Source organism: Chrysochloris asiatica, unplaced genomic scaffold (genome assembly GCF_000296735.1).
Source record: "Chrysochloris asiatica unplaced genomic scaffold, ChrAsi1.0 scaffold00121, whole genome shotgun sequence".
Classification (NCBI taxonomy): Eukaryota; Metazoa; Chordata; class Mammalia; order Afrosoricida; family Chrysochloridae; genus Chrysochloris; species Chrysochloris asiatica.
Window position 1 is genome coordinate 10,501,588 of NW_006408639.1, and position 21,145 is coordinate 10,522,732.

Sequence of the window (21,145 nt, forward strand, 5' to 3'; positions counted from 1 at the left end):
TACGGGAGTAGAAAGCCTCATCTTTCTCCCATGGAGCGGCTGGTAGTTTCGAACCGCTGACCTTAAGGTTCGCAGCCCGATTCGTAACCACTACGTACATTAGGGATGAGTTAATGAAATGTTTGACCAAATATGGCAGGCAAATGTTTAAGTTTGTAAGGCCTACGAATGATGTTATCAATTTTGGCAGAAAAATGGTTTCCCACCCTTGCTTTAGTGTGGTACTAAAATCACATACAAGCATCCAGAATATATAAAAGTTTAATCATAAAAGTTTAATGGACAAACATTTTGAACAGATATGTCGCCAAAAAGGATATATGTAGATGGCCAATAGACAAGTTGGGAGTGCTCAGTATCTTATTAGTCAGATACTAGTTAAAGCCAAATGACATACTTCTGCACCTAATAGAACAACAAAGTTAAAAGCATAAAACAAAAATCAAATGAAATAAAAAAAAAATCTTTGAATCAAATAAAAATAAAAATATACCAAAATTATTCAGAAACAGCATAAGCAGTGCTCAGAGGACAATTTATCACAATAAACTCAAACACCAAAAAAAAAGAACCAAAATCAACAACTATATCCAAATTCTCCAACAATTAGAAAAGAACAGGGAAAAAAAGAAACCAAAAAAAAAGAACCAAAATCAACAACTATATCCAAATTCTCCAACAATTAGAAAAGAACAGGGAAAAAAAGAAAAAAATGTCTACCCTTGCCAAGAGAAAGGAAATAAAAATTTGAGCAGAAATTATGTCCTGCTCCAGGAATTGGTCCCTCCTGATAACATGTCCATAGTAGAAGAGACATCTCACCATCCTGGCTTCTAAGGAGTATTCTGGCTGCACTTTTTCCAACAGAAATTTGTTTGTTCTTCCAAAAGTCCACAGTACTTTTAATATTGTTCTCCAACATCAAAATTCAAACACATCCATTCTTCTCCGGTCTTCCTTATTTATTGTTCAACTTTCACATGCATATGAGGTGATTGAAAATATCACGGCTTGAATAGGGCACACCTTGGTCCTCAAATTGATGGCTTTGCTCTTTTGCCAATACAATCTGTCTTTTGATTTCTTGACTTCTGCTTTCATGGCTGTTGATTACGAATCCAAGCAATATGAAGTCTTTGACAACTTAATTCTTTTTCACAACTTATCATGATGTTATTTATTGGTTCAGTTGTGAGGATTTTTATTTTCTGTACAATGAAAATCTATAGTGACAGCTCTAGTCCTTAGTCTTCATCAGTAAGTGTTTTAAGCTCTCTTTGCTTCCAATAAGTAAGGCTGTATCATCTATATATCATAGGTTGTTAATGAATCTTCCTCCAATCCCGATGCCATGTTCTTCTTCATATAATCCAGCTTCTCAGATGATTTTCTCAGTATACTGGTTGAATAAGTATGGTGAAAGAATACAACCCTGGTGCATATGCTTCTTTCCTTATTTTAAATCATTCAGTGTCCCCTTGTTCTGTTTGAATGAATGACTGTCTCTTGGTCTATGTACAAGTTTCCTCATGAGCACAATGAAGCGTTCTGGAATGCCCATTCTTCTAAATGTTATCCATAGTTTGCCATGGTCCACACAGCCCAAAGCCATTGTATTATCTATAAAACACAAGAAAACATCTTTTGGGTATTGTCTGCTTTCAGCCAAGATCCATCTGACATCAGCAAGGATAGCCCTTGTTCCAGGTCCTCTTCTGAATCTGACTTGAATTTTGAGCAGTTCCCTGTCAATGTACTATTGCAACTGTTTTTTAATTATCTTCAGCAAAATTTTACTTGATATTAAAGATATTGTTTGATGATTTCTGCATTCCATGAGGTCAGCTCTCTTTGGGATGGGCACAAATATGGATCTCTTCCAATTGCTTGGCTAGGTAGATATCTTCCAAAAATTTTGGCATAGATGAGTGAGTGCCTCCAGTATTGTATCAGTTTGTTGAAAGATTTCAATTTATATTCCATCAATTCCAGGTGCCTTGTTCTTTGCTAATGCCTTCAGTGCAACTTGGACTTCTTTCTTCACTACCATTGGTTCTTGATCATATGCTACCTTTTAAAATGGCTGAATATAGACCATATCTTTTTGATACAGTTTTTGATGTGCTCTGCACCATTCAATATTTTGCTCATAGAGTTCTTCAATTTTGTCAGTTGAGGCTTGAATATTTTCTTCAGTTCTTTCAAATTCAGAAATGCTGAGCGTGTTCTCCCCATTTTGTTCTATAACTCCAGGTCTTTGCACAAATTCATTATAATACTTGACTTTGTTTTCTTGAGCTGCCCTTTGAAATTGTCTGTTCAGTTCTTTTACTTCCTCATTTCTTCCATTTACTTTAGTTTCCCTATGCTGAAGAGCAAGTTCCATTCTCTTCTAACATCCATTTTGGTTTTGTCTTTCTTTCTTTTTTGTGTGTGTCTTCTCTATGACCTTTTCTACAACGTTCTTTATGCCATCCCATAACACTTCTGGTTTTCTGTCATTGTTGTTAACTGCCGCTGAGTCGATTCTGACCCATAGTGACCCTGTATAGGGTTTCTGAGGAGCAGCTGCTGAGCTTGAACTGCTGACCTTGCAGTTCAAACTGCTTTGCAGTCTGGTGCATTAACCCACAGCATCACACCAGGACTCCTGTCTGTCATTGTTGTTGTTGTTGTTAAGTGCCATCAAGTTGATTCTGACCCATAGTGACCCTGTATAGGGTTTCTGAGGATCAGCTGGTGAGCTTGAACCACCAACCTTGCAGTTCAAATGGGTTTGCAGTCTGGTGCATTAACCCACAGCGCCACACCAGGACTCATTTAGTGGCTGATAAATCAAATCTTTTCTTGAGTTGGTCTCTAAACTAAGGTGGGCTATATTTGAGGTCATACTTTGGATCTTGTGAATTTGTTTTATTTTTTTTTTTCAGTTTTAGCCTGAACTTGCATATGAGCAATTGATGTTCCACAGTCGGTTCCTGATCTTGTTTCGGCTGTCTCTTCCCACAAATCTAGTCGTTTGATTCCTGTGTTTTCCATCTATTGAGGTTCATGTGTATACTTGTCTTTTATGTTGTTTAAAAAGGTAAGTTGTTGGCTTTGCAAAATTCTATCATGTAATCTCCAGCCTCATTTATAATACCAAGACCATGTTTTCCAACTACTGATCCTTCCTCTTTCTTTCCAAATTCTGCATTTCAGTCACCAATGATCAATGAATCTTGATTGCATGTTTGATCAATTTCAGAGTAAAGAAGTTGGTCGAATTCTTCTGTTTCATCATCACTGGCTTTAGTGATTGGTGCATAAACTTGAATGATAGTGGTATTAACTGGGCTTCCTTGTAGACATATAGATATGGTCCTATCAGACAGTAGTAGCATTGTACTTCAGGACAGATCTGGATATGTTCTTTTTGACAATGAATGTTACATTGTTCCTCTTTGATTTGTTTTTTCCCAGCATAGTAAACCATGTGACTGTCTGATTTAAAATGGCCTACCAGTCCATTGCAGCACACTAATGCCTAGCATATCAGTCTTTATCTTCATTATATTAAATTTTTGATAACTTTCCATTTTCCGTTTGTAGCTATTTCTTCTCATTTTGAATTGTGTCCATCAGCAAATGAAGGTTCCAAAAGCTTTGCTCCATTCACCTCATTATAGTCAGCTGTACTTTGAGGAGGCAGGTCCTCCGCAGTCATATTTTGAGTGCCTTCCAACCTGAGGGCCTCAACTTCCAGCACTCTATTTGACAGTAGTCTGCTGCTTTTTGTGGCTAACCATTAAGACGTCGTCTGCCTCGCCTCTTTCCTAGTCTATCTTAGTCTGGAAGCTCTGCTGAAACCTGTTCACCATGGGTGATCTTGCTTATATGGACAGGGGAATACAACTACCTCCAACCACAATGTCACCCATGGAGACCTCATAATGGTTAACCCCAGAATGACTGTGAAGCTCCCAGCACCTAGAAGGTGCTAAAAAGAATGCTTATTCAGCTCAAGAGAATTGACCAAGGCTTACTTGGGAGAAGAAGCCGCAAGGATCCTTCCCACCGCCTGCCCTGCCCCAGCAGAGAATCAGGTGGAGCCGGGGCAGGAAGGGATCCCTTTGACAGACCGCATCCACAAAAGTGGAGAGATTCCCTAAACTGAAGAGATTTGCCTGGATGAACATGAAAGCTGATTTCAGAAGCTCTTTGTCCTTTCTCTTCTGTAGATGATGGGCCATACTGCAAAGGAGGAAAAGACATGGGTGGGCCTGACATGGCCCTGGTGTGCCGCAGAGAGAGCATTCCAGGTAAGGAGACACTCCTTCCTTCTTCCTCTGCCCTAGAGTGGCAGAGAGCACTGGTTGGGTCGGTGCTAACTCTGCTGCTAGATCACACTGTGACCTTGGACAAGTCACTTCACCTCTCTGACCCCATCTGTAGAAAGGAGGTGATGCAGTAAGGCACTCTGCTTACCAAGTGTGAGCCCAGAGTGCCCTATGCTGTTTGCTCAGCCCCCTTATCAATCGGCAGAGGAGTTCCGAGGGGTCACCGTGGTGGAACTGATCAAGAAAGAAGGCAGCACACTGGGCCTGACCATCTCAGGGGGCACTGACAAGGATGGGAAGCCCAGGGTCTCCAACCTGAGACCTGGGGGTCTCGCAGCCAGGTGAGTTTCCAAGAGCCCTCAGAAGCTTGGTGTCCTGCCATGGAGGCTATAACTCTGACCTCCCCAACCTCTTCTCTTCCATGGCCCCGGCCCAGCCATGGTGCCCCAGACTCTTCAGGCTGTATAGTGCCCTCCAGCCCTTTGCATATGCAGTTCCTGCTGCCTGGGATGCCTGTCCCCTACAGTACCTTGCTGGCAAACTCCTCTTTATCCCTCCATGCTCCACCCCTAGCCACCACTTCTGAGCAGCCTTTCCTGACCCCAGGCCAGGGCTCTGTTCTGCTTGGGCTGCCCTGTGTGCACAGTCAGTTTCCCACTCCCACTTCCGTAGACTGTGAACTTTTCAGGTTCTTGGAGTGAGTTTCTTGACTGTGGCTTCCACGGGCACCTGGCAGCATGGGACCTGATCAATGTCTGCTTGAACGGAATGGAAGATAGTGGTGAAAGCTGAGAAGAGCTTTAGGGAAGAGCAAAGGAGGGAGTGATCTGCCTACTCTGTGGGTTCATCCAATACCATAGTCTCAGAAAGAATGCACTCTGAGCCTCAGCTTCCCCATCTGTAAAATGGGATCCAAAAGTCCTAAGGATTAATCAATAGGAGGTAGGTGTGGTTGTGGGCATCTAGAGTCCCTTTGTGTGTGCCTTGCCATCCTCGCTCCCAGGAGTGACCTGCTGAACGTTGGGGACTACATCCGGTCAGTGAATGGGATCCACCTGACCAGGCTTCGCCATGATGAGATCATCACCGTGCTCAAGAATGTGGGCGAGCGCGTGGTGCTGGAGGTGGAGTATGAGCTGCCCCCACCTGGTGGGTTCTCTTGGACGGGACACTCTCCACTGCCTCCCTGCCAGGGCCTGGGTGAGGGTGGGGATGCCAGGTGGGACCGATGGGTGAGGAGACTGGCCACAGATCCCATGCTCTCCTAGGGTCTTTGCCTGCACCTGTGGCAAACTGTCACCAAGATGGCCAGGACCTTGTTTATAACCACTGCCATTTTTATAGTTCATTTCCAGACACTTTTACTTTGGTAGGGGGTAGGAAGGACTGTGGTTGAATCAATTGCCCCTGCCGTACTGGTCCCCACTCCACTGCCCTGCTCTGAGAACCAGGGCCTGACTCTGACCTTGACATTTTTTAGCATTTAAGTCATCTGCCTCAGCTGAAACACTGATCTGAGCCTAAATTAGCCATGGACTCGAGCCAGAGTTCTGCCGTTAGCTCTAAGTTGTGGATGAAGTGAGTGTAGGAAGAAGGCCCCTCTAAGCCTCACTTTTCCTCTCTATCAGATGAGACAGGGTTTCCCTTCCATGTAATCTCTGGCCCCTCAGTTTTCTGGAATGGGTTTTTGGGATATCTGCTGGCTTAGATAAGTGACTTAGGGACTGAAGGAGTCCTCCTTTTCTCCTCAGCTTCAGAGAACAACCCAGGAACCATTTCAAAGACAGTGGATGTCTCCCTCTACAAGGAAGGCAGTAGCTTTGGCTTTGTCCTCAGAGGTCAGTGTAAGAGTCACCTTTAGGAACAGGGAGCAGGAAGGGAGACTAATATGAATTCCCTTTGTTTTGTCTTAATTAATGGAATCCTGGTGTGGCACCGTGGGCTAATGCGTCAGACTGCAAAGTCTTTTGAACCACAAGGTCGGTGGTTCAAGCTCACCAGCTACTCCTTGGAAAACCCTATACAGGGTCACTATGGTTCAGAATCGACTCGTCGGCACTTAGCAACAACAAGAAACAATTAATGTATATTTATATTTTGCTTTTGACTTTAGAGAACCTCGGAACATTAAATCAAATGTTGATAGAAGCGTATGCCAAGTAATGAAGTGTGGAGGGGGAGGGTGGAGTGGGCAGTTAGGGGAGATAGTTGTACCAGAAAATAATGGTGAATGCTACTACTGAAAAACAGAGAACCAAATTTGGAGCTGCCTAGTGGCCAGGGTAAAAAGGGAAATAAGATGAAATCAAAGGACTGGAAGTAAGCCATTTAGTAGAGAGGACTTGGGGTATGTGCCACACCCCCTTCCCCAGTCCCAGTTTACAATTGGTGTCTCAGAGTCACATGACAGCAAAGACAAGGCCCAGATGTAGGCTTTATTGGATGTGCCACTCAGGATATGGGTCAGGGCCTTCTAGCACTGGGGAGGGAATGGGGTAGATGACTCCTATCTCTGGTTGAATTCTGTTTAGGAGGTGCCCATGAAGATGGACACAAGTCCCGCCCCCTCGTCCTGACTTATGTGCGGCCTGGTGGCCCAGCTGACAGGTGAGTCCTTAGCCTGAGTAAATCTTCCTTACACCCTCACACTGCACTGACCTCCACCAGCTCCCCTGGGAAGAAGGCCATGTGCCATATCCTAGATGAACCCCTTGGGCCCGGGGGTGGGACCCTATGCCCAGAGTCACTCAGGGCATCATTGGTGAGCCCAGGACTAAGTCCTAGGAGAGAGAGACATCACTATACTGTCATAGGTCAGGCAGGGAGCAAGTCTTGGTGTTGCTCTTCCATTCCCTGGCCTTTCGTTTTCCACTCTTTTAAATGGGTCCAATACTGTCGAGAGATTTGGGATAGATTATGTGCTGTCACTGTGGCTGTCTGTAACCTGGTCTCCTGGGCCCAGCCCTAGAGGGGCAGGAGGAGAGAATGTGGGAAGGAACATGGCCAGTTCCCAGCCTCTGACCGCCTGGCCTCCCAGGAGATTCCTGGCCATTTTGAGACACCAGGAGTGGCCTTGTTGTAAGTCTAAATTAGTCCTTGGGCAAGAGCCCTGTGAGAAGCTTTTTTATAGAACCTCCCAGATTAGCTTTGGCCTCATGTTGGAACATGTGACTCAAACTGAGGTGAACCCCAGCTAGGGCACCTCTCCCAGGCCAGAGTTGCCACTATTCAACAAGTAAGTGGTTGGGGGCTTGTCCCTGACGCTGTGTACTTCTGGACCCTGGCACGCTCCCTGAGTAGGCACTAGATGGGTGGGCAGGTGTCCAGTCGCCCCAACCAGAGCTTGATTTCCCACTTCATTCATTCAGCTGTTCACCCCCAGAACCACACATTTGTGCATTCACACACGTCCACCCCTGCTGGCCCTCCAAGCCTCTGAGTGTGCATGGCCTTCCCTGCAGGGAGGGTTCCTTGAAGGCAGGTGACCGGCTACTCAGTATTGATGGTGTCTCTCTGCATGGGGCCAGCCAAGCTGCTGCTCTGGCCACCCTGCGGCAGTGTAGCCACGAGGCTCTCTTCCAGGTGGAGTACGACGTGACCATCCCTGGTGAGTGGGCCCAAGGGTGATGCCTGGGCAGTGGGCACAGATCCTCGACACTCCAAAAGCTGTATGGCCTTGGGCACCTCTTTGAGCCTCTGAGCAATGAATGCTATATGCCGGGCATTGATAGATGAACAATGCAGATGAAGTCTCCGCTCTCCAGAAGCTGATATTCTGATGGAAGAAGCAGACAGTGAACAACATCAATAAAACAGAGTGTGTCCAATGGCTGGGAGAGATAGAAAAATCTGGATGATGTACTTTATATTTGCTGTAAGAGCACTGCAGGCAGAGGGAGCAGCAAGTACAAAGGCCCTGAGGCAGGAAGCTGGCGGGCACGTTTCAGGAGCAGGGAGGAGGCTGTTGTAACTGAGCCAGATGAGCGAAGGAGCAATAGAAGGAAATAGGGCAGAGGCCACTCAGGGGCTAGACCCTCTGTGGCCTTGTGGGCCTCAGTGATCTGACAGGCCACGGGAGGCAAGATGAAGGGAAGGGTGACCCGTTGGAGACAGTGATAGTCACCCCAGTACCAGATGGTGGTGGCGGCCCAGGCTGCACACAGAAGAGGTGAGGAGGAGGGGGCTGGAGTCAGGAAATAGTCCAAAGGTTAAGCTGACCTGATTTACCGCTGGTTGGCCTGTGGCAGGTCAGAGAGAGCGGTCCTGGTGGTAATGAGCAGCTGTTGAGTTTGAGCAGTTAGCTGCGTTGATGGTGGTGCTGTTTGCTAACACGGGGAAGGATTGTACTGAGCGCTACAAGTTTGTGCCTGATATACAGCAGGTGCTCAAAAAATACCAAACCCACTGCCATCCAGTCGACTCTGACTCATAGTAATTCCGTGGTACAAAGTAGAACTCGCCTTACAGTTTCCGAGAAAAAATCTTGATGGGAGCAGGCAGCCTCCTATGTCTCCCACAGAGCAGCTGGTGAGTTTGAACCTCTGACCTTTCACACAGTGTGGTAAGCCTAGTGCTTACCCCACTGTACCACCAGGGCTCCTCAGTAAATACTAGCAAATTGTTATTTGCCCTGCAATCCGTTTCCCAGCCCCTCATCTGCTGCTGCCGGGTCAGGTGAACTTGGACAAAGCCTTCACCTCCACACACCGAGTTTTCTTGTTTGTAAAATGGATGCAGTAGCCCTTGGCAGTGAGGGCTAAGGGGAGATGGCAGAGTCTGCTGAGGGGGGAAGCTGCTCAGTGTTTGCATCTCAAACTCTTCTCTTCAGACACGGTGGCCAATGTGTCAGGGCCCTTGCTGGTAGAGATTGCCAAGGCACCAGGCTCCACCCTGGGCATCTCGCTGGCCACGTGCTCCCACCGCAATAAGTCAGTCATCACCATTGACCGCATCAAGCCAGCCAGTGTGGTGGACAGGTGAGATACATGCTGCATGCTGCCATGGGGACAAGGGAGCGAGGTGGCCTGGGAGACAGCCCGGCCTTTCCCTTTACTCCCTGCCCTGCCAGGAGCGGAGCGCTGCACGCCGGGGATCACATCCTGTCCATCGACGGCACCAGCACTGAGCACTGCTCGCTGCTCGATGCAACCAAACTCCTGACCAACATCTCAGAGAAAGTGAGGCTAGAGATCCTGCCTGCACCCCAAAGCCGGCAGCCCCCGAAGACCTCAGAGGCAGGTGGGTCCTCTGGGTAGGTCTCGGGACTTGGGCCTGAGAGCTGGTGGGGAGGGTGTGTGTGGAACCCGAGAGGCCCACGATGAAAACCCTGGGCAGGCTGGGGATTCCAGACAAAATTGACTATGACAAATTCCCAGTCACACAGGAAAGCTGAGCTGTCATGTGCAGCGGCTGAAGTTGGTATAATGGGGCAGAGGAACACCTTGGGGGTTTGAGTTGACAGTTTACTGTCTCAGATATCTCCAAAGCTGGTTGCCTCAATGGATGCATTTATAGAAGTGTAAGGGCTAGAATGAAGGATGGGGTGGTGCATCTGTGCTCTGAGATCCTGGGCTAAGCTCGAGACTCTTGGTAGGTACCCAGGAGACATCAAGTAGAAGAAATGCCTGGAGCCCCTTCAGTGAAGAAGGAGGGCTCTCAGCCTGGAGCAGGGAGATTCCAAGAAGCTGGATACCAGGCGGTTTCAGGAGCAGAAGAGTCAGGAAGCCAAGCTGGAGTGCAGGGCAGGATGGAGGGTAGTCAAAGGGAGGTGTTTCCAGGTCAAGGTGGTGAAGCCTTTCCTGCAGCCTAGTCCCAGCCGTGGGTTCAAGCCCTAGCTTTGCCTCAGCCACTGGGCGAGTGATTTCCTTTCTTTGTGCCTCAACTCCCCCATCTGTGAATGGGACCGGAACCCTGAGTGCTCATGGGATTAACAAGATTATGGACAGGAAGGGTGCAGCACAGGGCTGTGGTCAGGGCGCTGGGGCTGAAAACCCCGAAGAGAAAGAAAGACGCCTCCCAAATGAGATGTGGGGGCATGGCTCTGGGAAGAGTCCATCTCCGTGGCCTCTGCCACCACCTGAAAAGGGGCGGATACTGGTGTGGTGCTGTAGGATAAGCACTGGACCGCTAACTGCAAGGTGGGCTGTTGAAACCCACCTGCCACTCCTCAGAGACCCTATAAGGGTCACTCTGAGTCAGAGCTGACAGCATTTGACAACAACACAGGACTGATACGGGAGGCCTTGGGGCTTGGAACGACGCAGTTCATTCTGGTGCCATTGGTTGAGCCCCTGGTTTGGGCAGGCTTGGAGCTTTACATGGGTGATCTTGTTTTTCCTCCTGACAACTCTCTGGAGTCAGTATTGCTATTAACCCACTTGACAGATGAGGAAGCTGAGGCTCAGAGAGGGGCAGTGCTTTATATGGTTACATAACTGGGTGCCGGCCCTGCCCTAGTCACTTCAGTTATCCACATTAACTCATTGTAATTCCCCCCCATTACCCTAAAGGAACCCTGGCAGCATAGTGATTATGTGTTGGGCTTCTTAACTGCAAGGTCAGCAGTTCAAATCTACCAGCCGCTCCATGGGAGAAAGATGAGACTTTCAGCTCCTATAAGATTTACAGCCTCAGAAACCCTACGTAGGGTCCATATGAGTCGGAAGCGACTCAACAGCAACCCCCTCCCCCACCATTACCTTAGGAGACAGCTGCAGTTTAGCCCCATTGTGTAGATAATTGTGACAGTAAGGCACAGAGAGGTTAAGTGACTTCTCCATGACCCACAGCTGTTCATGATGGAGTCTTTGGCTCCAGGGTCTGCCAGACCTAAGGATGCAATGTCCTTAGCAGGAAAGAGTTCCCAGGCCCAGGAAGCCTTTAACGAGGAGACTCCCATAGGCTGAGGTGTGTGGTCCCTACCAGCCCTTCCAGGAACACTGGGCTAAGCCAGAGCCTCAAAGGAGGTGTGCTATGGTGTCCAATTTGAAGGACCAGGTTGAGGAGGTCCCATCTTGGAGAGAGTCCTCAGGGTCTGTTGGAGCATAGATGCTTTGATGGGGTAGGGGTGCACAGGGTTTACTGGGGTACCAGTTGCGTTAAGTTGAGCTTCTCTGTGCCCCTGGGCATTGGACCGAATGCATGTCAGAGCAGAGATGTGCCCCTTATTGGGGGTAAGGCAGGGGAAAGCATGAGAAGCAGGAGCAGGCAGGCAGTGTCAGGTCTGAGCCAGCCTCAGCTGGCCCGTCAGAGGACCCAGGAGCTGAACTGAGTGTTGTGTGGGGCTGAAATGGTCAGGTCCTGTCACTTGATGGTGCTGGACCTGACGGCACTGATGGGAGACTGCCAATGGACCGCACTCCTCTCAGTGACTGGGCGGCAGAACCAGGCTGTTGTTGTGAAGTGCCGTCAAGTCGATTCCAACAGAGCAACCCTGTATAAGGTTTCCTAAGAGCAGCTGGTGACCTTGAACTGCCGACATTGCAGTTCAAACGGCTTTGCAGTCTGGCACATTAACCCCCAGCGCCACACCAGGACTCCAGAACCAGGCTACCTGGGCTCAAATAGATTGCCGATGCCCCCAGGAAGGATGCCACATATGGTGTCCTGAGTCTGGTGTCGACACATACTGGTGACTGGAGCACGAAAGTAAACTGTCCGTGCCTGGCACCAGGGAAACTCTGTGCCCCCGTCACAGTGCAAACGGGAGTTTCTGGGCATGCTCAGCTTGATGCCTGTATCTCTCTCCTCACCTCACCCCCCACTCCCGTTACAGTGAAGATACAGAGGAGCGAGTGGTCTCATCCCTGGGAACCCTGCCTGCCCTCCTGCCACAGCCCCCGGCCTCCCAGCCACTGCAGGACGCCCACCTGGACTACGCCAGCCAGCCAGGACCAAAGCAGATGTAACATGCCTGACTGCTGTGGTTCACCTAGTCCAGTCCCTCCCACATTGCCCTGTGTTAGAGGGGAGGAACCCAAGATGCAGCTCAAGTCTGTGGCTGAGACGGGTCCTTGCTCCTGAGAGCCAGGTTTCACCACCCTGTGAGGCCCAGAGTGGTGAAGACACTCTGAGGTCACACAGCAAGTACTTAGTTGAGGTGAAAGGGTAAAGTCATCCCCAGTCTCCCTGTACTGGGGTGGCTTTCTGACACCCACCCAGGGGTTAGGGCGGAGGGGCCCCGGCTAGGGTTTACGGGGCTGTGCCCTCATTTCCCCAGCCCTGTCCTCGACTCCCTTTTCCTCGCCGACCATGAACCACGCCTTCTCCTGCGCCAACCCCAGCCCTCTTCCCCGTGGAGCCCAGCCAATGAGCCCCAGGACCACAATGGGGCGAAGGCGGCAGCGAAGAAGGGAGCACAAAAGCTCACGTAAGCCATGGTCCTTCCCTTCCCTTCTGGGCTGCTTGTAGGCTTGAAAATGAGGTTCACAAAGGGTGAGGGATATTTAGGGCAGGTATCTGATTGTTGTCGTTAAGTGACTCCCAGTCAATTTTGTCTCATAGCGACTCTGTATAGGTTTTCTGAGGAGCAGCTGATGGGTTTGAACTGCTGACCTTGCGGTTAGCCGTCAAGTGCCTATCCTACACCAGGGCTGGCTGTTGTTGTTGTTATTAAGTGCCATCGAGTCAGTTCCAACTCATAGCGACCCTGCATAGGGTTTCCAAGGAGCGACTGGTGAACTTGAACTGCCAACATTATGATTCAAAACAACTCTGCAGTCCAGTGCATTAACCCACAGCACCACACCAGGACTCCTCATCAGGACTGGTTGTTGTTGTTGCGGTTGTTGTCAGTGCTGTCAAGTCAATTCCCACTGATAGTGACCCTGTATAGGGTTTCTGAGGAGCAGCTGGTGAGCTTGAACCGCCTACCTCGCAATTCAGAGAAACTTTGCAATACAGTGCATTAATCCACAGCGCCTCTGGTTTGTTGTTGTTCAGTGCCGTCAAGTCAGTTCCGACCCATCATAGGGTTTCTGAGCAGTAGCTGGTAGGGGGCGTTAAATAATATGAGTGACACATTGGACCACCAGGGATGGTTGAGCAGGTTGCACACTGAACAAGGGCACACCTATGGCATGCTAGTTACTTTGTGCACTCCTAGTCTTTTATTTATTTATATTTTAAATGAAAATTCCCTGCAGGTAATGTAGAGTGCCTTGAGAGATGACATTTCAGATCTGCATGAAGGCATAGTGATTCTACTTCATTACCCTTTGAGTCTAGCTTTATCTAGTCAAAGAGAAAAGTCTTCAGTGTGTTGTTACTGTGTGTTTACTGTCTTTCAAACATTTGTTAATTTCTTCTAAGAAAACCACACAGGACTGAGATTGTGTTTCCAGAATTCAGTAATTTTTGTTTGTATATAAATTTCCAGTTACCTTTTGTTTGATATTTCTTTATACTTATACTAGGGGACTTCAAAACTTTCCTGGCAATATTACATTACCTTTCAATTCCACTTTTCTGCAGACTTTTGAAGCCCTCTTGTATTTTAAGTATTGAAAAAATCTATGTAAAGGCAAATAGCAGTGAATGCTAATGTAGGAGACATGTGGAAGTGGTAAAAGTCTCAAGAAAGCCTGAGATTTTGAAATCTTGCTTTTGTTGATGTAGAAAGTGTTTTCACCTTCTGGCCGCATGAGTTGCACAGACCCCCAGGAAGGTCATAAGGTCACAATGGGCCATTTGGGATTGAGCCAGGTGAGGGAAAAAAGGAATGTAGATCATTTAGCATCTGAAGGAGGTAAATATGATTCTGAGCTTCCTGGAAGCCAAAGTGAAAAGGAAAGCAGATTTCAGAGTCACATGCCAATGACCAGAGCTGGGGATGTGTAGGTGAAAAACTACAGAAAATGTCATTCATAGTGCTGGGAGATGTGGACACTGGTGGCTCTTGGGACCCTTTGTTTCTCCCTTTCCTAGGATTGTTATTGTTATTAAGTGAAGTTGGTTTTGACTCATAACAACCCTACATAGAGTTTCAGAGGCTTTAAATCTTTTACAGGAGTAGAAAGCCTCATCTTTCTCCTGAAGAGCGACTGACTGGCTTGAACCACTACCCTTTTTGGTTCACAGTTCAGTGCTTATCCTATAGAGCTCCCCTTTCCTAGGATGGGTACTAATAAAGTATTACTATTATTATTTCTGATTATAGCAGCTGATTAATTAATAAATGAACTTTTAATACCTCCTACGTACCAGCTAGGAGCTCTGGTAGCGTAATGGTTACGAATCGGGCTGCTAAACTCATGGTCAGCAGTTTGAAACTACCAGCTGTTCCACAGGAGAAAGATGAGGCTTTCTGCTCCGGTAAAGATTTACAGCCTCAGAAACCGTATACAGGGTCGCTATGAGTCGGAACCAACTCCATGGCACATTAACCACCCACCATATGTAATATGGTGAAACATACACCCTAGTCCTTGGGTATTGCAAATAGTTGGTACTCAATAGCTAAAAAGGCATCCTTGTGGCACACTAGTTAAAGTACTGGGTTGTTACCTGAAAGGTCGGCAGTTCAAACCCACCAGCCATTTCGAGGGAGAAAGATGTGACTGTATGCTTCAGTAAAGATTGCTGCCTTGGAAACTGTTCTATAGTGTCGCTACATGTCAGGATCCACTTAATGGCAATAGGTTTTGTTTTTGGTTTGGGGTGGTTGTTAAAACCAGTGGCACTGTGAAAGAAAGATCTGGAAATTTGCTTCTATAAAGACTAGTAAAGAAAACCCCCTGTAGCAGTTCTACTCTGTAACACATGGGGTCTTATAAGTCAGAATCAACTCTATAACAGTGGCTTTGTCTTTTTAATGTCATATCTGAGGGTGAGTAAAAAGTATTACCAATGGGATTCCCAGCCCATGCAGGTGTATCGGGATTCCATAACATACATTTCCAAGCAAAACATATTTAGACATGTGTCTGTGATGGATGGATGGTTATAGACAAGTTCTCTCAGTAATGCACTTGTCTTAGTTTCTTAAAAAAAAAACAGATACTTTTTGTCCCATGGAAAACAAAATGGCATTGAGGTAAGAGCTAATAGCAAATTTTTAACAAAACTCAAGTAGACATTTTCCAAATCACTGCAAATCCCAAATCATTGCAAATCCAATCTTTGCAACAAGTTTTTGGAAATGCTGCCCCACATAAAACAACAGTTTTTAGATGGATCAAGAATTTTAAGAAGATCAGGAAGTCCTCAGAGATGAAACAAGAGAGAGAAGACCATCCATCTAAAAAATAAAGTCCAGAAAGTGATGGGAAAACATCTCCGAATTACCATGGATGTGATCATTACTGGAGTTGAGATCCCACATGGTTTGACAAACATCTTGGTCCTCAGCGAGCTTTTCCCTGGATGAGTACCAAAAGTGCTGTATGAAGACCAGGTAGCTTTAAGAGCTAATCTTTCCACCAGCTTTCTAAACAAGATCGAAGCTAATGAAGATGAGTTTGTGGAATGGAACATAACCGGTGATAAATCTTAGATTTTCAGTATGATCCAGAGAGCAAGGTTCAGTCAAAATAGTGACTTCCAATGAGATCTACTGGTCCAGTTGAATTCAGAAAATTATGATGCCTGTTTTTGGGCATCTGAAGGGGTCATCTTAACAGATTTTTTTGATGGTCATAGGGTCTCACTAGGGAGAAGTTTTTAGAAACTTGAAAACTGCAATGGTGAGAAAAAAACCTAAGAAAGCTGTGTTGAGGAATTTTTTTTTTCCCCCTCAAACAATGTACCTATCCATTTTTCAAGGGTAGTACTATAAGAATCCCATTGGTAAACCCGACCTCATCCACCCTACAGCCCTTCAAACTTCTTTTTGTTCCCCAAATGCAAAGAACACAAAAAAGGAACACAATTTGAACCCCTCAAGGAAGCTGCAGTTGCTGTTTTGATGTGGTGTTATCAAAGAATTTTTGAAGGAGGGGCTGGTGCTCGTGGGGTGCCATTGAGTAGGTTCCAACTGATACTGAATGACCTGTACAGGGTTTCAAAGGCTATAAATCTTCGCGGAAGCAGAAAGCCTTGTCTTTCTCCCATGGAGCAACTGGTGATCCAAACTGCTGACCTTGTGGTTCAGAGTCCAGTGGGTAACCCACTACGCTAGCAGGGCTCCTTCAGGGAGCGCTTAGGAAGATGGAAGCATTTCTCTTAAGTGTACAGATGGAGGAGATGTTGAGAAGCAATAGCTTTTCATGTTGATAATTTTGTTTAATAAAGGTTTCTGTCATTTTGTAGCAATGTTCTTTTACTTACCCATGTACTAACATAGCGTTAACACCAGGACAAGGGGCAGCACAACCACCTTGTACAGATGAGGGGACCAAGGCTCAGAGCAGTGTAACAATTAGGACACCCACTTAACTTGCCACTCAGACTCTAGATCTTGGGCTGGGAGTGGGTGGGTGGGAACGCCCCACAGGGTGGTCCACCTGAGTGCCTGTGGCCACCTGCCCCACAGTGTCGCTGGCCTCCAGCACGGTGGGACCAGGTGGACAGATTGTACACACAGAGACCACCGAGATTGTGCTCTGTGGAGATCCCCTCAGCGGATTCGGCCTCCAGCTCCAGGGTGGCATATTTGCCACTGAGACCCTTTCTTCTCCGCCCCTCGTGCGCTTCATTGAACCCGACAGCCCTGCCGAGAGGTGAGTCTGCTGCCCGGTCCCCACATCAGACTTTACCAGCCCCATTTTACAGATGAGGACACTGAGACTCAAAGACTCTGACACACTTCTCAGGGTCACACAGCTTGTGATGGGAATCTGCAGGGCATGGCAGATTCTGTATATAAGTCTTGTATGGCTCGTGTCATTGTCCCTATTAGACAGATGAGAAACTGAGGCCCAGCAAAGTTAAGCCGTTAGCCACAGTTACATGGCCATTTGTTGGAGGAGACATAACTGGCCCAGGGCAGAACTGAGAGGCAAACTCAGCTGGCAAGGGGATGGGGGGCTTGGGTCTGCTCCTGCTCTGCCCTGTGCAGGGTCCTCTAGCTGCATGGAGCTATCTGCTGCTCTCCTCTTTTCCTGGCTGCCCTGGTTCAGGTGTGGGCTGCTGCAGGTGGGGGACCGTGTCCTTTCCATCAATGGCATTGCTACCGAGGACGGGACGATGGAGGAAGCCAACCAGCTGCTACGGGACGCTGCTCTGGCCCACAGGGTCGTGCTGGAGATCGAGTTTGATGTGGCAGGTGAGTGGGTGACCTTGCAGTTGCTTTCCACTTTGGGACTCCTGGAGTTCCTCCACCTCAGCCCAGGGACATTTGCAGTTGACTGAGCACAAAAGGTGCTTCTTACACTAGTGCTGTAGTGAGGCAGATGCTGGTGGTCTGAGTGGGCCTGAGAATGCGCCAGCCTCCTGGTTTGCATGGCTTCGGCAAAGGATCCAAAGCAATGTGTGTCCGAATTCTGCTGTTGGTGATTTAGACTCTGAGATGTCTGCTAGAGGGGCGTGGTTAATCTGGGTTAGATAGGCCATGTAAAGAGCCCACCCAGGCCTGGTGCATACAGTGTTCAGTATCTTACCAAATTGACCTGGACCTGATTTGGCTATGGGGACCCCCACTGGCAGTGTGAGGTGTGGTCTAGCCCCTGCACTGCTTTGATTGAGTTGCTTGTCCCACACATTTGTCAATCACTGTGCCTTAGTTTCCTTGTCTGCCAGGGGTTAAGGTGGTGATTGTTTGGGGTACCTCCCAGTGGGTCCTGATGTACCAGGGACTGGGACACCTGAGACCCCTCCTGAGCCTCTCCTGTCATCTATGTCTGTTGTACGCAGAGTCTGTCGTCCCAAGCAGTGGCACCTTCCATGTGAAGCTGCCCAAGAGGCGTGGCGTGGAGCTGGGCATCACAATCAGCTGTGAGTCCCCTTGTGTATGCAGCCCTGAGAGCCCCCTGCCAGGACAAACAGACTGTCATGCTGTGGCTGCTGCAGTTTTCTGGGAGAGAGAGGCCACAGCATGGCTGAGGGGGCGGGCCTGGCCACCTACCATCCAGGTCCACTTTGCAGTGTCTAGTAAGATCTGAGTTCCCCAGAGCCTGGGTTTCCAAATCTGCGCAGTGCGAGTGCTTGACCTTTGAGATCTCCTGCGGGCAAGGGGCAGTGGAGAGGTGCTGGCAGTGAGCCCACCTTAGTTCAGAGTGGTTTGGTTTTCTATACAGGCACTGTGTCCCCAGTGTCCAGGGTGGGCACCAAATTCATAGTAGGGGGCATACCAGGTGCTGGAGAAACAGGCTCCTGAGCCAAGGACAGCCCCTCAAGGGTCCCACAGTTTGCTACACATGGGCTCTGCCGCAGGAACAGAGCTGATGTTTATAAGAACTAGAGTTCCATTAGATCTAGTGCCTGCAGTATCTGGTTTCACTCCACCGCCTCCCCATGAGGTGAAACTGAGAGGGGAAACTGAGAGACAGAAAAGTGACTCCCCCAGGCAGGCAGCCATGGGTCCAGGCTGTGAGGTGGTTGTGAGCTGAGGCCGTCTGAGGTTGGACTCATGCCTCTTTTCCACCAGCGGCCAGCAGGAAGCGAGGAGAGCCCCTGATCATCTCTCACATCAAGAAAGGCAGTGTGGCACACAGGTGGGCTTCTCTGGGCATTGGCATGGACAGTGTCAGTGGGGGTGAGTTCAGTAGCCACATGTGCCAGGCTTCTCCCTGCCCCCACCTATGCAGAACTGGCACCCTGGAGCCGGGTGACAAACTGCTGGCTATTGACAACATCCGCTTGGACAACTGCCCCATGGAGGACGCTGTGCAGATCCTACGACAGTGTGAGGACCTGGTGAAGCTGAAGGTCCGGAAGGATGAAGACAACTCTGGTATGCCTACCACCCGGCCCTCCCTCCAGGGCTCTCACTGGCTGAGAAAGGGAGGCTGTTGGGAGCCCCTGGAACGAACAGATGGGGAAGGGACCAGCGTCATAGTCTGGGACCCACTAGGGCCTTTGTGTGGTGGATGGGAGTTTGAAACTCTGCCTGAATCCTCCATGCCTAGCACAAAGCCCACTGTGAACAGGTGGGTGGGTGGGGCTGTGAGGGGATGAGGGAATACTCAGCTAAACAGGTGGGGCTCTGAGGAATAAGCAAAGGCTGCAAAGTTGGACGCCTCTGAGTCTAGACAGATACAGAAACAAGAAAAGTGGAAAGAAGGTAAGAAAAACGCTACAAATGAAGGAGGCATTAGGGAAGGCTGAGGACTGTGGCAACAGTGAATCTTTATTCAGAAAGGCAGCTTTCAAAGCCCACCTTGGGAAGGAGGGTCACTAGTGGGCAGATTTCTTCTTTTTTTAAGAGGAGTCAGGAATCTGGTTTTCCATCATCCTGATACTATTGTTGTTCTGTGTGGTGTGTGAAATGTTTTTTAATGTTAGGTCCAGTTTGTTTGGCTTTCCCCCCCTTTCTTTTTCCTTTCATTTACATTGTGTCTGGAGACAGAAGACAGCCTCAGGGTCCCAGGCTTATGTGAAGAATGAACGAATGAATGAGTGAGGAAGCAAGAGTGCCGGCTGCAGGGGGCGGTGAGGGCCTGGAGCCCCCACCTCCATTCCTGACGGTGCCCACCTTTGCAGATGAACAGGAGACCACAGGTGCCATCAGCTACACGGTGGAGCTAAAACGCTACGGGGGTCCCCTGGGCATCACCATCTCGGGCACGGAAGAACCTTTTGACCCCATCATTATCTCAGGCCTCACCAAGCGTGGTCTGGCTGAGAGGTGGGCCTGAGTTCCATGGTAACACAAGGGTGGGCCCAGGGACCCCCCATTGGGCCAGTCACTTCCCCTCTGTGCCTCAGTTTCCTCATCTGTGAAGTGTTTCTGTAGGCATCATAGCCCAGATAAGTGCTGGATAAAAGTGTGTGAGCTTCTCCTCCCAATCTGGAGGTTTCGATTTCTCAAAAGTCAGCACCATAAGCCTGTGTGGGGCAGCCTCTTTGTGCCTTCACAGTTTGTTGTTGTTGTTCAGTGCCGTGGAGACAATTTTGACTCACAGCTACCCTGTATAGATTTTCTGAGGGCCAGGAGGTGGGTTTGAACTGCCAAACTTTCTGTTAGTAGTCCAGTGCTGATCCTATAGTGCCAAGGAAGAACTTTGCCTGTGGCATTGAGGGATAGCCAACCTCTGGGGCCTCTCTGCTAGGAAGTGTGTCTGAAACTGAAAGCAGGGGAGCTCTGATAAAGGGGTGTCTAAGGCTGTCTCAGGTTGTCCCACGTAGGTGAGGAGATGAGTCTAGGGTCTCAGAGATGCAATGGGCCCCAAAGGCATCACAGGGGGGCTATCCCAGCAGAGCAGGCAAAGGAGTGATGAGCTCCCAGTTGGCTATCAGTGAGGGACCCTGGTCGGGACTGGAGGGATGTGGGGGTGGGGTGGGGTGGGGGCTTGCACACTACACACAGGGAGGGGCCACAAGGTGGAGAGGAGCCAGAGGAGGGTCTGAATTCTGGGACCTGAAGCTCACACCATAGGATTTAGCCCAGTGGGCGTCTCCACTCCTGGAGTGCCCCCTGCTGGACGTCTGGCAGACTGCAGGGACTGGTGCAGGCCTTTCTGACCTCATATATCCTCATCTAACCGACAAGTGCCTGGCAGGGCTGATCTGGCTCATCACTGTCCAGTAGACCTCTAAGTGAGCCTTAATTTTAATTGTACATATTCTAGTAGCCGCATTATTGTTGCTGTTGTTGTTAGCTACCATTGAGTTGCTTGCAACCCTGCGTAGGGCTTCTGAGACTTTACAGAAGCAGAAAGCCTTGTCTTTTTCTAGAGGAGCATCTGGTGGGTTTGAACCACTGATCTTATGGTTAGCAGTCCAGTGCTTAT

The 21,145-nt window shown here is 48.6% G+C and overlaps 1 protein-coding gene across 1 annotated transcript in view; it reads left to right on the forward strand.

Moving 5' to 3' along the window:
• The window catches only part of GRIP2 (glutamate receptor interacting protein 2), a 68,813-nt gene that overhangs the window by 30,600 nt on the left and 17,068 nt on the right, over positions 1-21,145 (forward strand). Inside the window, 12 exon segments of the mRNA XM_006868688.1 lie at positions 6,851-6,926; positions 7,781-7,926; positions 9,148-9,295; positions 9,388-9,557; positions 12,094-12,222; positions 12,538-12,687; positions 16,789-16,975; positions 17,375-17,520; positions 18,108-18,188; positions 18,841-18,907; positions 19,001-19,146; positions 19,896-20,040. Of these exon segments, the coding sequence (XP_006868750.1) occupies positions 6,851-6,926; positions 7,781-7,926; positions 9,148-9,295; positions 9,388-9,557; positions 12,094-12,222; positions 12,538-12,687; positions 16,789-16,975; positions 17,375-17,520; positions 18,108-18,188; positions 18,841-18,907; positions 19,001-19,146; positions 19,896-20,040 (1,591 nt within the window).